This window comes from Cyprinus carpio, chromosome A9, assembly GCF_018340385.1.
Source record: "Cyprinus carpio isolate SPL01 chromosome A9, ASM1834038v1, whole genome shotgun sequence".
NCBI lineage: Eukaryota > Metazoa > Chordata > Actinopteri > Cypriniformes > Cyprinidae > Cyprinus > Cyprinus carpio.
Window position 1 is genome coordinate 17847049 of NC_056580.1, and position 16441 is coordinate 17863489.

General features: G+C 36.6%; 1 protein-coding gene across 1 annotated transcript in view; it reads left to right on the forward strand.

The window, feature by feature from the left end:
* Window positions 1–3100: 3100 nt before the first annotated feature.
* LOC122146138 (citramalyl-CoA lyase, mitochondrial-like) overlaps window positions 3101–16441 on the forward strand; it is a 43800-nt gene continuing 30459 nt past the window's right edge. The window contains exon 1 of the mRNA XM_042763859.1: window positions 3101–3153. Within this exon, the coding sequence (XP_042619793.1) occupies window positions 3110–3153 (44 nt within the window). The 5' untranslated portion in view covers window positions 3101–3109. The remainder of the gene's footprint in view (window positions 3154–16441) is intronic.

The window sequence follows — 16441 nt, forward strand, 5'->3', positions numbered from 1 at the left end:
GCTTTACATTCAGGTTGGGCTCTTCATTATAAATGAACAGTGATAATGTCACAAACTGCTGCTATCTTGAGTTAGATCTTCACAGCTGCATAGCGCAGCACTGTTTTGACAGTTTCATGAACCCCCAAACCCTCAAAAACAAAAAAGGGAAAACCCAGAATAATAACTTTGAAACTTTGCTTTTCAGTTGCTTGCCTGTAAAAAAGCGTGGGGAAACCACTCTAGTGCCACTCTAGCTACTTTCGGTTTTAGTATTTGCTAATCACAAAAGTTATATAAATGAATACTGAATTATATTTTCACGTTAATCTTGTACATCTTTTTTAAATACTTGAAAAATTGATTTTATGTTTATAACACTTTTTTAATTCTTTTTTTTTTTCTCTCTTTTTTGTGGTTATGTGTGTGTGTGTATAACTGCATTTTCATTTAGGGAATTTTGTTTTGATATGACGTGTGAAATATGACATTTATTCATATGCATGTATCATTTCAGAAATATTATTTTATTATTATTATTTATTTTTTTCAGCATGAACTTAAACATGTCTCTGAGAAAGTTGTAATAATAAAAAATAAATAAATAAATAAATAAATAAATAAATAAAACTTGCTGAAAATCACGATGGATATCTTAGGTTTAAATGTCATGGTTTCATCCCAAATCCAGTGACATTTCTGTGATGGGATGTACCCCTGGGTGAACATTGCCAACACTGGGACAGCATTGATGGCACTCATAATGAATCTTTGTGATTTGCATTTGTTAACGTAGACTCCATAAAAGACAGTCAAAAACAATATTTATCACGTATCGCAAAATTTCTTTCTTATTTTTGTTTTTGATGTATATTATTAGCTTATTCTTGTTTATTCAAAAACATTATCATTTGCAAGTATATTATAACAATAATAAAACAAATGAAATTGACCAAAATTCACAGTATAATATGAAATATAAATCAAATACAGAGAACATTTGTTTACTCGAAATGGCAGTTAGATTGTGACTTTCCATCCATATATTTTGTCATCCATGTTTTGTTCTTTAATCTCCAGCTTCAGAGTTGGCACTATTTCAAGATTTTCAATGAACCAGACATTCAAGACACCAAACCCTGCTGATTCATTGTGCATTTGCACCAGGGTAGACCGAAGAGAACAAAGGAGCTGCTATATGTGTATATATATATATATATATATATATATATATATATATATTCTTACATCAAATCATAACATTCAGCTTATTTCAATAGTCATAATACTTTCCATTATTTACACTGCCATCAAATAATGCTGTATCAGTATTGGTATAAAGAATGAAATGGTCCAATTATGATTTGTCGTGTGTATGTCTAAGCGACTTTCATCAGACAGCACAGGCTGCCTTTTCGGGACAACCGAACTCTGGCTTCTTTCGGGGGCTCTGTGGTTCCTAGGGGAGACCAGAATAGAAGTCACGAAGCTTGCTGTGATCCAAAGAAAGTGTGCCAAATGCTATCAAAACTGGATTAACAGATGACAATTGAGGCTGATGAAAGGCATTGAGCAAGAAAAAGGGAGTTTCCAAGTAACCCATGAATGGAATTTCATACTATATGCAATATGTTGAATGTGAGTTCCCATTCTACACCTGTTATTTTGTGATATTATTGTTGCAGACCATTTAGTTTTAGTTATATGATGTATATTGTATATTAAAATATAGATTGCATTTCAATTCTGTCTTGGATATGCAATTTATTTAATACCTCATGTTAGCATTGAATGTTTAGAAATTAAAAATAGATTTTAGATAGAATTTGAATAGGCAAAGCTGGCCAAATATATTTTTAATACTCCAAATCAATGTAGGAATTAACCTAGTGTGACATGATTTGCTCACTTATTTCATATTAATGTGCCATATTTTTTCTTTTGGTATTTTTTGGTTCTTACAAGCAATGCTGTGCACAACCATCACATAGCCAGAGAAAGCATTTTTGAAACCTGACATTTCCTCAGAGTCCCCTGCTGACTTAATCATGGCAAATATTGTGTGTCATTTGTTTGCCATGCATGGACCTGGCTGATGGTAGTAGTAGTAATTCACCACTGCTGTGCACCGGTTCCTGGAGTGTGCTCCAGTCATGGTGCCGTGCACATCAGCGCATAGACATGACAACCAGGATCATCACCGAACTGAGGCTATGCTTGGAATGGAGTACTGGCTTACTAGCTCATTGTACACTATGCTGCATTTTTTTTTTTTTTATGTATATATATATATATATATATATATATTTTATGATATATATATATATATATATATATATATATATTATGGTATATTATGTATTATGTAATTGTAAATGTTTCAAACAGTAGTTTCCTAAATTGCTCTTATTCGATCTCATTATTTATTTTGTTAATTCTGAGTGGCATTCTATTGTCATTATGGGAATAAAAATAGTAATTTTGCATTTAAATCCAATTCTATGTGAATAAAATGTTGTAACTCAGTAGGTTCAAATAACGAGTCAAAAGTATGATAACATCCAAAGTTGATTTTACTTTATGTGAAACACTGTAAAGGAAGGTCTAGTGTATTGCATTGTGGGGTGCGATTCCACAGTTTTTTCTAGTTGAATGCTACACATTTCTGGCAAATGTAGTAGGTCATGCAGGTATTATATGCACAGAAATGTGCACAATATGTAGGCTACTATACTGCAGAAATAATAGGCTTATAAGTAATGTGGTAGTATTTTCTGAACATAGCTTCCAAACATTAAAGTATAGGCTAAAGTATAAGTATAGTAAGTTAAAGTATAATGTATTCCATATTAAAAGATGAAAAAAAAAAAAAAAAAAATTCGAAAAGGCTGAATAATTATTTATCAGTTGTAGAAGCAGTTATTATTATTATTATTATTATTATTATTATTATTATTATTATTATTATTATTATTATTATTATTATTATTATTATTATTATTATTATTTCTTGGTCCAGAGCCTATGCAATTGTCTGCGACTTTTTTTCTCTGACCAATCAAACGTGACTATTTTACACATAGCGACGCTGGCAGCCAATAGGAACATCTCATGTGAGGAAGCTGAAGACATGGCGCTGCGCATAGGACGTGCTTCCAGAAGAGCGTCTGTGTTGTAAGTTTGAACCTGCTGGAGATTTCTCTCCTCTTTACATTACACATTATGTGTTAACGACACGGATTTTAAACGTTTTTAAAGTGCATTCGTAGTAAAAGGATGTCCCATATAAGTAAGCGGAGAGAATTAAGGGAGAATATAATTTTATGAGTATGACATTGACATGTTTAGATGCTTTCTTTTACAAGAATAACAGTTTGTTTGTCTGTGTATTTCAAATGAATTGGTTTTGTGTCACAAAGCGCTTGCGTAGCCGAAGTTTATAGTCCTCTATGGATGTCGTTTATGTCTTACCAGAGGTGCCAAAAGATTGAATAAGAAAGCAGAAGTTTGATGTAGCGTTATAAAAACTATTGGCCAAACCTAAGTCCTGTTGCCTAGGCAGATGCAGAATGGATGTTTGGAATATCCAAAGCAAATTAAATATTGTTTTGATCTAAAACTATTCTGTATAAAAGAAACAGAGACAGAAGGTGTCCTGTATTTAAAAAAAAAAGAAAAGAAAAGAAAAGAAAAAAAAACAGTGCCTTGATTGTTATTTACATTCAAGCTGTTTAAAGTCTCGCATTTAAGTCTTTCAAGAGGAAATGAAATAATAATGATAATAATAATGATAAATAATACATGCAACCTTTACTTAGTAATCTATCTATCTATCTATCTATCTATATATATATATATATATATATATATATATATATATATATATATATATATATATATATATATAAGTTTGGAGTCAGTATGTTTTTTTGTTGTTGTTGTTGTAGTTTTTTTTTTTTTTTTGAAAGAAATTAATATTTTTGATGAACAAGGATGCATGAAGTCGAGTTAAAAATAGAAAAAGAAATCTAGTTAAATCCTGTAAAAAAATGTATCATGGTTTCCACATAAATATTAAGGGGGTCATATGATGTTGCTGATGCGGTTTAAGTTTCAAAACACACATTATTTTCCACATAAAATACATTATTGTTTCTCCTCTATGCCCCGCCTTTCTGAAACAGGTCGATTTTTACAAAGCTCATTGTTCTGAAAAGCGAGGTGTGCTCTGATTAACCGGCTATTCAGTGCATGGTGATTGGCCGAATACCTCAAGCGTGTGATGATAATGTTATGCCGCTTACTTTACTGTGATGCCATATGTCCCAGAGTGCAGAGACAAAAACATTAAAACCCATTATAAACGAGGCATTTGTTACATCCAGGGGGGACATAATTATGGGTTTTATAATGACAATACCAACAGTTCTCAATTCCAGTCCTTGCGTCCCCCGGATCTGCATATTTTGCATGCCTCTCTTTAGATAATCAGCTAGTTAGAAGTGAGCTCCATGCATGAACTGTGTTCCGATTGACATGGTCCCTACACCCTGTTCATTGCTCACTACTCCCTAAGCAGGGGAAATCTGTTGAAGTTTACTTCACTTAGGAACATTTATTCACGGATTTAAGCTGTGCGACGTCTTCATACACGGACAAGTGTGACATCAGATAGCTCTGTAAATAAATACTATTTAAATTCACATCTCGCACACTTCAATGCACTTTGAATGGAACATATATGTTCGCTTCGAACTGGAATCATGGTGGAATATCCTGTGATGTCCACTTTGCAGGGCACTTACGTTAGTTTTGGGCTAGTTTTGAGTAGCAACTGGGCGTTGCATCGCGCCGCGTAAACATAAAACCGTGTCTACATTTGTGATCGGAGAAACGACAAACAACAAGCACTACTCTACACTGCTCAAAACTCGTGTTTGAATCATATGTGGCAAATCCTTTACATATGTAAACGTACTTGCAGACTGTGAGTCAGAACAGCCGGCACTGTAGTATTCTCTCCCAGGATCAGGAAACAGTCCTCCATAAAATGTGCTGCACACATCTGAATATTTGGGTTGAACTGTTCTGGAACAGTGTTGTAAATACAACTTAACCACTGATTTGGCTGACTATTTCTAAGAGCGGGCAGCAGTTATTATGGATTAATTCATTTATTGATTTTGTTTGTAACGCAAGCGAAGTCCCAATTTGGACTAGAATAATCTCTGAAAATTAAATCAATAAAAAATAATTGGTTTGGTTCATGATATGCGTAAGACCATGCTTACATTTTATTTTGATAGTGTATATGTAACATTTTACAATTTTAAACATCCATGCCCTTCAGACACAAATGAATGACTATTAAATGACATTAAATTGCTAAATAAATCTAAAATGTACAATAAACGACATTTCCAGAGGTATTTCAAACAACCAGTCAAAATCACTAAAGCAAATTAGTACTGTACTTCTACATCTACATTGGTACATCTGTGTCTAATTCCTCTTGAGAGACTTTAATGAGGGACTTCAAACAGTTTAAATGTCAATTACAAAGAAGGCATGGTTTTAAGGTCCCAGTAATCTGTCCATATTGGGCATTGGTCATCAGGACATGGTGCCAGGTGGCTGTAATTCATAGCAGATGAATTTCTAGAGGCGCTGTACTGATAGGTCAGCTAATGTACAGTGTGAACTGTGACTGTCATGCCAGGGTTTGTCATATTTCCAGTTAGCATGTGAATATGCAGTGTGTCCAATGACAGTTTCAGTGCCCGAGGTCTTCCAGGAGGATGTTTTTAACTCTGTTAATTAAACCAGCAGTTCGTGTTTGTTATCCCTTGAAAACAAATCCATTTGTTCAGCTTCGAACGCATTTCTCACACATCTGCTGTTAAATTAGCATGCATGTATAGAGAACCTGGATCATAATCATAATCAGCTTTCCATTTGTTTCATAACTGTGAGCTGATGTGTTTTTTCCCCCTCCTTCCACAAAGCCCACAAAGCAAACTGAGTTGGCTTGGAAGGAAATTTGAACACATGGCTAACTGCACAGGCTGGACTCAATTTCGAGGCCCACGGGTGGAGTGTGTGTGCGTGTGCGCATGTTTTATTGAGAGTCGAGAGCCACTAGCTTGGAAGCAGACTGGGATATCTCACAAACACCTTCATGTCAAAGATGCAACAGCATCCCAGAGGAAATGTGGATTGACGCTATGAACTCGACAAGTGATGAAGGTAGCCTAGAGCTTGTCAATTACACTTCCTGGGCCTGGACCCTATAAGTTAATGGGCAGCTCCCCTTTTCAAGGCCTGCCAAGGCTTTATAGTATACTGCTTATAAAACCATGAAGTGTAATGTGCTACTATAACTTTTTCAATTAAGAGCAACTGTGCAAATGCCCTTGGATAACTGGAAGCAATGGAAAGCAATTTTAGAGGCTTTTGTTGGAATAAATCAAAGGTGGAGTTCTAGATGCCTTTATTTGCCAAATAGCTTTTAATGAACTTCTCTTTGGGATCCAATCCTGATGGGTTTGCTTATATTTGTCCACCTTATTTGTAACGATTAACCTTTTTTTAAATGCTAAATGCGTGCCACTAAATATCCCACTGTGCCCATTGCCATCAAGTTAATTGTTCATATTATTTGCTTTTAAACTACTGGATCAAATTTATGTCTTTGGCCCATGTTAGAATTTTATATCAACTGCATTGGCAGTACATGAAAGGGATAAATTAGGGTTGTTGTTGTTTCCTGTTCTAATATTCCTTGTGTGTGTGGAAGGACTGTGACATTTTCAAACAAAGTCAACAGGACAGATCATTTTAAATGTTCAAAGCCGCCGATCCCCCTCATTTGTTTGGTTTTTTTTGTTGTTGGTGCATTTTTTGTCATATAGTAGAATAATTGATGGGTGATTAATTAGTGGTGTTTTGTTGACTAATTTTTTCATTGTTTGTTGGTGGTGGCAGGAGCAGAGGTGTGTGGCCTTAATCCAATTATGAAACAAAACCCGAGCCTCACTGTAACCAAGCATCTTACAGAATATGGCTTGAACCGAGTAACCGAAATGTAAGTTAACTGGCGGATCCAGTGTGATCAAAGCAAGCCTGAGGTTGTTTTAGTGTGAAACAAGTACGCTGGATTCAGTGGCACTCCCTCATAAAGTACGTGAGGTTGTGTTTACATGTCTTCGGTTTTCACATACCCGAAAAAATTACAGATACCGGTTTTGCGTCTGTCTTGCTCTCACATTTCAAATTTGTTACAGAGCATTAACTTAACACATGTTCTGGGGGAAAAACAAAGGGGAGGTATCAGGATTGGGAGCCAGCTGAGTAAACTGAATGTTAGAGGGATGGCAGTTTGAAGCATTCTTGTCCCGGAGGTAACTGAGAAGGTCCATACGGCCAACAGATGGAGATTTGTGCTCAGAGTCCCCACCGACCCAAACAAGTGCCTCTGCTCTTGCTTTAAAAGCTTTGATCAACGGAGGGTCTCGGCCAGAGAGCGGCTCCTCAGATAGGCTGTGGACTTGCATCTGTATAAACATGGCCTTTCAGGAATGTGTGAACAATGCAACAATAGAATCTTGTTCTAGAGCCAGACCCCTGGACTCGTGCGGTTCACCGATCGAGCTTGTGCTCAGATTGAATGAACAGTTTTGGGAATATTGACTGTTTTCAGACATAACAGCGATGGGATGTTGAAACTTTGCCTTTGATTCACACGAGTATGAATGTGAGAGTGGCACAAAATTATTATGATATACTGTGGAGCCAGTTAGCTAAAATTTAAATGGGCTTTGTTTGACATTTAGATACATATTTAATAATAATATTCAAGCCTTTTTGCACAGTTAATACACTTAGGTAAAAAAGCTGTCACCTAATTTTTTTAAAGTACATTTTTGTATTTATTTACTCCTAAAGAGTGCATATTAGTACCTTAATGTACATTTTATTAGTTTGCATATCAATACCTAAGTTATACATATTATATTGCATTTTAAAAGGTTCCACCTCATCAGTGATGTAGTTTGTACCTTCATTTCTGTGTACAAAAATTTTGCTGTATTTTTTTCTTTTTTAAAACTGCTAATGTTACACATCTTCAAGAATAGTCTAATATTTACAATGAAACAATAAGGCATTACATTGGGCAGCTGTTTTTGATCAACAAGCTTTGTTGTGTGCGTGCGAGAAAATGTTTACGGAGAAACCACTGAGTCACTGCTTGCATCAGGTGAACTGGCTGCAGTGTGAGGTGTGTGCGTTGACTTGCATGATCTGCTGCCACAGTGTCTGCCACGCTTAGTTCATCATACTCCAGGCAGAGTTTGGAGAGACACCTGGACTGGTCAGCCTCTGCTGGGAAGGCCACGCTGTGCCAGGATCAACCGTAATCAACACGCATTTTCCGTCTTATACATCATAATTATTAACTTTAGCGCTGAGTTTACAGCAGGCAGCTGATGTCATTTTTATAGTGATTTAGATGCTCAGGTTTGTGGCAGCAGTTCTCTCTCAGTCCCCATGGTGTCAGTGTTTGCAACGTTTGATTATTGCTCTTTGGTCACACTTCAGGTAGGCAGTGCAGGGCCTGCAAGTCAATGAGAAGTTTCAAGTTAGCATTTTATTGACAAGAATACAGTTGTATTCTTTACTTGTTTTTGTTTCTCAGCAAATATTTATTGTTGGATTAAAAATAAATTCTTTTTGTACATAAATATTATTAAATTATGTTATTAGATTTTTTTAGACATTATATAGCAATTAAATAACAACATAACTAATATAAATAATAATAATAATAAAATAATAATTACATTATAGTATATAGCAGTACAATTTTATTTAATAAATATATATTTAATATAATAAAATAATAAAATAAGGATAATGCAGTAATAATAATAATATAAAACATATATAACAAATGCATAATAGACAGTAATAGTAAATTATATTTATTACACTTGGGGTAAAAAATAGGTGTGCTACACTGATTTATTTTATGCTTCTAATTTAATATTGCTTATCATTTTGAGAGTTATAAACTGTAGTCTTGTCCTACAAATATGATCTGGTATAATGTACAGTACAACCATACAACTACAATTTTTTTTTTTCAAATACATATTTTTTATATTTGTATAAGTGCATGTGGCTGACATATGCCAAACTCCCTAAATCTACTGTCTCTCCACCTCCTAAATCACTAGAGGTTGCTAATTTTATGTAGAAACACGGATAAGTTCTAATTTAAAGGCCAGAGCAAACAGCACTTACAGTGAAATTAGTCTCCGGCGATGAACCGTGCAATGAAATCATTTCCATCCCTTTTTAATGACTGAATGAAATATTAAAAGAACATAAGCAATAAGAGGAGAAATAATAATAGGAGAAGATTTCCCATGGTGGAGCACATGGAAATGGGGAGATAGGAGCCCTGAGGTTGGGCTGGGCTCCTTCTCTCTGTGTCTGTGAGTCTCCACCAAGCCAGCCAACGTTCCACCATTTCTCATTAACTTTGGAAATGGTCACATCGTGGTTCAGGCTACTCAGCAGGAGATTCAAATGCTTCATTCAATGATGTTTGGAAGATAGGTGGCGCTGGAGATCCTGAATATCGCCTGCTTGACTTGTCTTATATGGCTCGGATATCAGAATAGTGTCTGTAGCTTATTTACAACCCGGGCAAGCCGTATACTCTAACAGCATTTCAAAGCGCTTTGGACTTTTAAAACACCAGTTGTAGCTTCTATAAATTCTTTTTTAATTTTCATATTGGTTTAAGGCTCTTTTCCCACTGTGTTGGATGAACTGTTGCAATCCCAAATTGAGCATTTGGCTAATGTTGCTATGGGAGTATGTTTATGGATTTGAATAAGTGATTCAATGGTAATTTTATAGTAACTGTTAAATGTCAAATTTAGGTTATTGGACTTCTCTTTTAATAATAGGCTTGTAATGTTCTGGATTTGTGGAGAACAAAGCTCTTGCCTGTAAATTTCCCCCAGGTAATCATCTCTATATAACACTGTTTCATCATATGAAAGTAACACAGCTGTTGTCAGATTCACAGAAATGCTATTCTGCCAGAATGTCAATTTAAAACATGCATCTATATAGACAAACTAGTAATTCATTCTTCCAAATTGTCTGTTTAATAAAAAAATCAAGTAGCCTAGTTTATATAGGTGAAAAAAAGTAGAGAGATATTTTTCATATAGAAAACACATTCTTTTTTAATATGATATATTTTATTTTAGAAAGAAAAAAGTAAAAAAAAATTCTAAAAAGCTCATTAAATAAAAGTACTTTAATTTACAGGCTAGTACGTTTTGCTATGAATGCAATACTGTCTCTACAATTTGATTTTCAAGGTTTGGCTGAACCTGACATTTTTTTTTTAGGTATTCACACGTCTGTTGGATTTGGAGGGAGTTAATCAGTTTTCTCTGCTTTCGGCAGACATGTGTTAGGAGCACGACGAACTTGAAATAATCGACTAATTATGGATATCACCCCCGCAATGATTACGCCTTACTTCCTCTTTCCTATTGCTACTTGTGCTTTTTGTGTCTTTTAGCTTCACCTTTAGGCTAGAAAGTAGTTTGTCCCAATGTCAGCAACTATGTACCTCACCCACTTGTATTCAGCACAGAGGATTGGTAAAATTATGTATCTTTGAAATTAGACTAGTCAGCGGGTTGCCTAAAAAGCTAGTTCACCTGTTGGAAGGAAACCCTACATAATTAGACGGGTCAGGTTCAACTAACCTAATTTGGATGTTTTTTTTTTTTTTAGAGGGCAAATGTTTTTTTTTTTTTAGACTGTTTTTTAATTGAAACTGCATATTCAGAATGGCAGAGCTCTAAAAAATCGAACTACTCTAACAATCGTCCTACACAGTTAGTTAGGTTGACCAGCTTACTAGATTTATTCTTGTATTAACTATTCAACCTATAGCAACTAATTGGCTAATAGTCTATTGGATGATAAGCCAAGCATAATAAACAATCCCTTGGGCTTGTAAAAGATCTTTGTACTCTGAAAGCTATTTGTTTATTTGATATGATATGATATGATATTGACTGCCCTTCTGGATGCTCTCTATGTAGAACGCCTGCTCCTGAAAATCTTGTTCCATGTATCCTGTCCCATTCCCAGAGGGGTGAACCAGTATGGCCTTTGGAGGTGGGAGCATGCAAGCAAGCGAGACCGTTTACTTACGCCTCTTAATGGGGAGCATGATAGGCGCCTGTTCACATCACTGGGAATAAGGGCCGACGCTGCCCTGCTAGTGCTGAGGCTCATTAGAACAAGGCCAAGATCCTGCCACAAACAGGAACTGGACCGAGCCAAAGACCGTCCTCCCCCACCCCCCACACCTCATCATACTCCAGAGAAAAATCTGTGCTCGTAGGACGCATCTGTCCGCATCACTGATCCCCTTAAGGTGCTAGTTTCCAGGCTCAGCTGCCTTCAGTTCGGTTACAGTTAGTGCCTCCTGAGTACCCGCAATATTTGTTTGGTTAGTTTTTGTTTGTTTATTGTTTCCAGATGGCAGCCCTCAACTTTGCCTGCGTGGCTTTCAAGTTCCCAGCGAGCGTTTTATAGTCTTGGCTGGAGTGCTTATCCTGTTTCCTAGACCCCGCTTTATGATGGCACCTTTTTTTTTTTTTGCCTTGAATCTGGGAGCAACTGTCAAAGGCTGTCTACACTTTTCTACCATGAAAAAGTGCAGTGTAGTTTTGTTGTGATGCCACAAGGTTTACCCTAAGTTTAAGGGTCACTTGTGAAGGTAGGGTCCCATTCTAAGCAATTTAGTTCCATATTGGGAACCAGCCAGATCTTTTTGTTTGTAGAGGTGCAGTGAAATGTGGTCCTTTTGTTATGGGAAGGACTGATTAGGCTGGAAACCTTTTCCCATAGCTGATTCTGGGCACCGTTAAAGCCACGTCACTTATTTACAGGAATACAGGAGGTCAGTCTCGGCTGTAAACTGGGGGGTGGACGACTTGCCCGTCGGATGCGGTTAAAACCAGGGGGCCTACTCATATCCTTAAAGGAATATTCAGGGTTCAATCCAAGTTATGCTCAAACGACAGTATTTGTGGTTAACATTAATGTTGATTAAAATAATTGTAACTTGAAACAAAAATCGAGATCGCATTGCAGCATTTGCAGTGGAAGTGGATAGGGCCAATTTTTGGAGAATTTAAAAGCAGAAATTTGAAACGTAACAAAGTACATTCATTCTTCTGTTAAAACTTGTTTTATTTGAAAAGCTGTTTAACTAATTTATAGAGTAGTTTTAGGGTTTATGGCAATTGCATGGTCATAGTGACAAATAATAATATAAGCAAATCTTTTTTTTTACAGTAAAATCACACTCACATTGTACTCGTGATTCTGTTCATACAGCGAGCATTGTAACATTTACAAATTGGTACCATTCACTTCCACTGTAATTGCCTCACTGTAAAAAGTGGGGAAAAGTGGAAATAATTATTTTTTATTTTATAACTTTATGCCGCAAATGCTGATGATCGAGTTTAAACCAGAATATATTTTTTTAAAAAGTCTTCATTTCCACTGTTGACTGGTTACCCTTGCATGCCATTCTGGTTTAACCACAATCTCCATAGTCTGTAGCTCGTTTTGTTGGGACTGTATGTTTACATTGCTAAAGCGACTGGAGACCAGTTTCCTGTTGCACGCAGCTGGTGTCAGCGCCGAGGTGTCATGGTAACAGCGCGATGACTGTGTCAGGCAGGGCTTAGCTCATGTCAGTCTTAATCACAGGATCATCATGTTGTTGAGATGCTGAGAAAGCTGCGATACAGTATCACGTGTAGCACTGTAACACGCTCTGGCCTGAGGCTGACCCCTGGGATGAGGTGTGACCATGACGTATAAGCTGTGTTTTTTTTTTTTTCTTTTTTTTCTTGTTGTCCATTTAATCTTTTCCCTGACCGTTCAGCAACTTGGGTTGGGAAGGGGACAACAACTTTTGGCTGTACTTTTTTTTAACTGTTATCATGTAATACGTTCCTTTAAATAGAAGGGAAGCCTCATGCATTTAAGGTGTTTTAGTACTCAGAGTACACTGTAGTTAATGCATGCTAAGTGTTTGCCTATACTGTTTTTGATGAATTGCTGTTCTTTATGCTAACCTGTTTCTGGGACACTACAGGAAGTCCTTGGCGACTGGCCTTTTTTTTTTCATTTTTGCAAACGTTAAATTCGTGTGTACATCACACAAGCACACAACAACCTATTTTTATGGGACATGCGAAGCTAAATTTGGTGAAACTCTGTACCAGAGTATTTTTACACAAAACTTTCACTCTGCAATCACATAACATGAGTTGGGAAAGGAATCTATATGGGTTTTCTGTAAAAATCCAAAAGATAGCCTAATTGTTTTTGGTGGTTAAAAACTTTTTAATGTTGTCAATGTTGAAGATGAAAACATCTGTCAAATATATGGGGGTTATTGTGGATGCCACATAATATATCCATCAGTCAACATTGATTGATATGTGACACCCCTTATGTGATCCACATGTTGTATACCCAATTTTTGTACTTTGTCATCACTGTAAATCAGGAAAGCATTAGGAAAGTCTACTTAGGCTTTCTGAAAAAAATAAAAAAATAAATCCAATAATGTACATTGATCAAAATCCTTTAATTTCTTCACCTCTTGACTGGTGGACATTGGGTTAAAATATTTAACTCTATTGGTAACTTAAGAGATGCATGTCTAAACGAAGGTTTAATTGTTACACAAAATGTAGAGGTTTATTTGGGAACTAGTACCTAGATCAATCTGATTCAGCCCTCTTTAAATGCTTCGCTTTTGAACTAATTATCACTTAATTGCTAATGTGCCAACAAACAACTAGGCTAATTATTCTCTGATTTTGCTTCCGTGAGAGCACAAAGTGAATTATTTTAACACCTTTGTAAATGTCCCCAGAAGAGCGTTCTTTATTAGAATCTGCCCCAGCTGCTAAATGCTCCAACAGGTGAGGGTGTCTCAGTACTTTCTTTTTTCTGCAGAGGAAAAACTTTTGTGACTGGTATTATTTGGTTTATCTGTAGCTAAGAACTTATGACAGAATCACTTTGTTTGTAGTTACTTCCGAACAAAGAAAAGCATTTGCCCAGATATTTTTTTCTATGCTCATGTCTGAAAGGGTTGAGAGGGAACAGTTTGTTTAGCTGAAAAGGTCCTCTAAACAGTTTAACCTTCTAGAGCGGCCCAACTAATAGATAGGCTGAAATTGGTGGTGGCACGGCCAGCCTTTTAAAAAAAGCAAAGCCCTTTTATTTGTCTGATCCGTGTGGATTTGTATTCAGTCGACACGAAGGCCCGTGATTATGAAGACGTGTGAATTACAGACCAGGTCATTTGAAAGTGACGACCTGGGAATGGCACCAAAGCCTTTAGAGGAACAGCCTTTTGAGGCCTTTTCCCTTTAATTCCGGTGCTGGCTTGTCCCCACAAAACCCCCCTTAGTCCAGTTGGCACGGCTTTGATCTGTCCGTTTGACAATGAGCCCATCACAAGATTGCAAATTAAGGCAACTGGACACTAAATATGAAATGGAACAAAATAACATTTGGGGGTCTTTCTTGTGTTTGGAATGGACTGTTTGTGTTCACAATTAATAGAAAAACCTGTTGCGGTATGTTTTTTTTTTTTTTTTTGTCAAATTTCTGGTTTTCCCTTTGGGGGTTTTTGCAACAATTTTCTAGAGTGTTGGATGTCCATCTCGTGCTGCTGGTAGTCAGACCACAGTAAACATCTCTCAGACCCATTGCCATGCCTTTTAGACCCAGCCGCAGTCATGCCCTACTTCCTACAGGCCTTTGTTTACCCTTCTGGGCCCCAGCTGTTGGGATAGGTGATAGCCATGCTCCTCGCCCCGAGGCACCCAAAAACCTGAGTCTGTGCACTGTTGCACCCCAAAACCTAAATAGGCGCATTAGACACAGCACATTAAGGGGCTGCTGGTGTGGAGGTGGGTGCGTGTCCCAGAGGCCCTCGTCTCTCTCCTCCTTCACACCTCGCCCCCTTTGCTCTGTCTGGACAGATCAGGGGCCACGACACTGCGAAAGCTCAGCACGGGCTTTGTATTTCATCCCACACCCCCAATCCCCCATTCTCCCATCTCCATTCACACAGTAGCTTACTGATTTAGATATAACTCCACCAGTGAGAATGGGTGCCCATTCATTGTTCACTTCTTTTTCTTGATACACCATGTTTGATCTGCCATTATGTTGACCATTTTTGTGTCTCTGTTGACTTTTCTTTCCCTGCTACACTCCCATCCCAACATCTTTAGTGCCATATGTATGGGCACAGCACTATAAGCCATGAAAATACCCACAGTCATAAATAAATTATGTTGTATTAAGGAGGAACAGTGAAGCGTACCAATGACCCAGAGTAAAAGTTTAACTGCAGAGATAGAATTTAAATGATTTAAAAGCTGTCTGAATGTACAAAATACAAATATAACCACTGATATAGTCCAGACAAGCTATTATGGCGATAATAAAGACTAAAGGGCAGAGGAAAAACTAACATGGAGATAAAAACAAACTGCCCAGTTTATCCTTACTGACAATTTTCTTCTCTATAATGAAGTGTATTTCCCTGTGGCTCGCGTTGCGCGCTCTGATTTTGTGCAAATTCAGTGTCATAGCTGAGAGAGCGCGAAAGATTGGATCAATAATGTGGGCCCGGGATCAGAAAATGAGGAATCCTGTTCCCAAAATAATGAAAGCAGTGATGGTGTCTCTCCACTCGTAATGAACTTTACTACGAGCGTACTTGAGCATGACTTTGTCTCAGAGCAATGCAAATGGAATTGCCCCCTGATGGTTTGGAATGCACCCAGCTGGCCTTTAAAAGGTGATAATTGGAAAATACAGGATACAGCCGTGGTCAAAAAAGGGACTTCTTGTTCGACTGTTTTAACCACTGTGTGTTTGATACAGGCTACGGCGAGCTTGCTTTGAGCAAGATTTTTACATTTTTTTTTTTTTATAGACAGGTCACTTTGTAGTTTATGTTAATTTTACCATAGCATGCAACCTTTGCTGTTAAGTTGTGTTTGTATTTTAATTATATTATTTTTTTATTTTATTAATAGTTGTATTTTTTATGTCCTTGAGGGATTTTAGTTGCGTTGTACTTTAAGATTAAAACTTTTAGAAGGTTTTTAATTTTTAGTGTTGACATTTTACTGTAATTAACTGATTTATTATTATTAATTTTATTAAACTATTATGCTTTATCATATGCTTGTTCTCTGTTTATCATAAGAGATTTGTCTGGGGGGAAATAAGAAAAAAATATAAAATTATATTTTATTGATTGATTGATTGATTGATTGATTGATTTTTTTTTTTTTTTTGATTC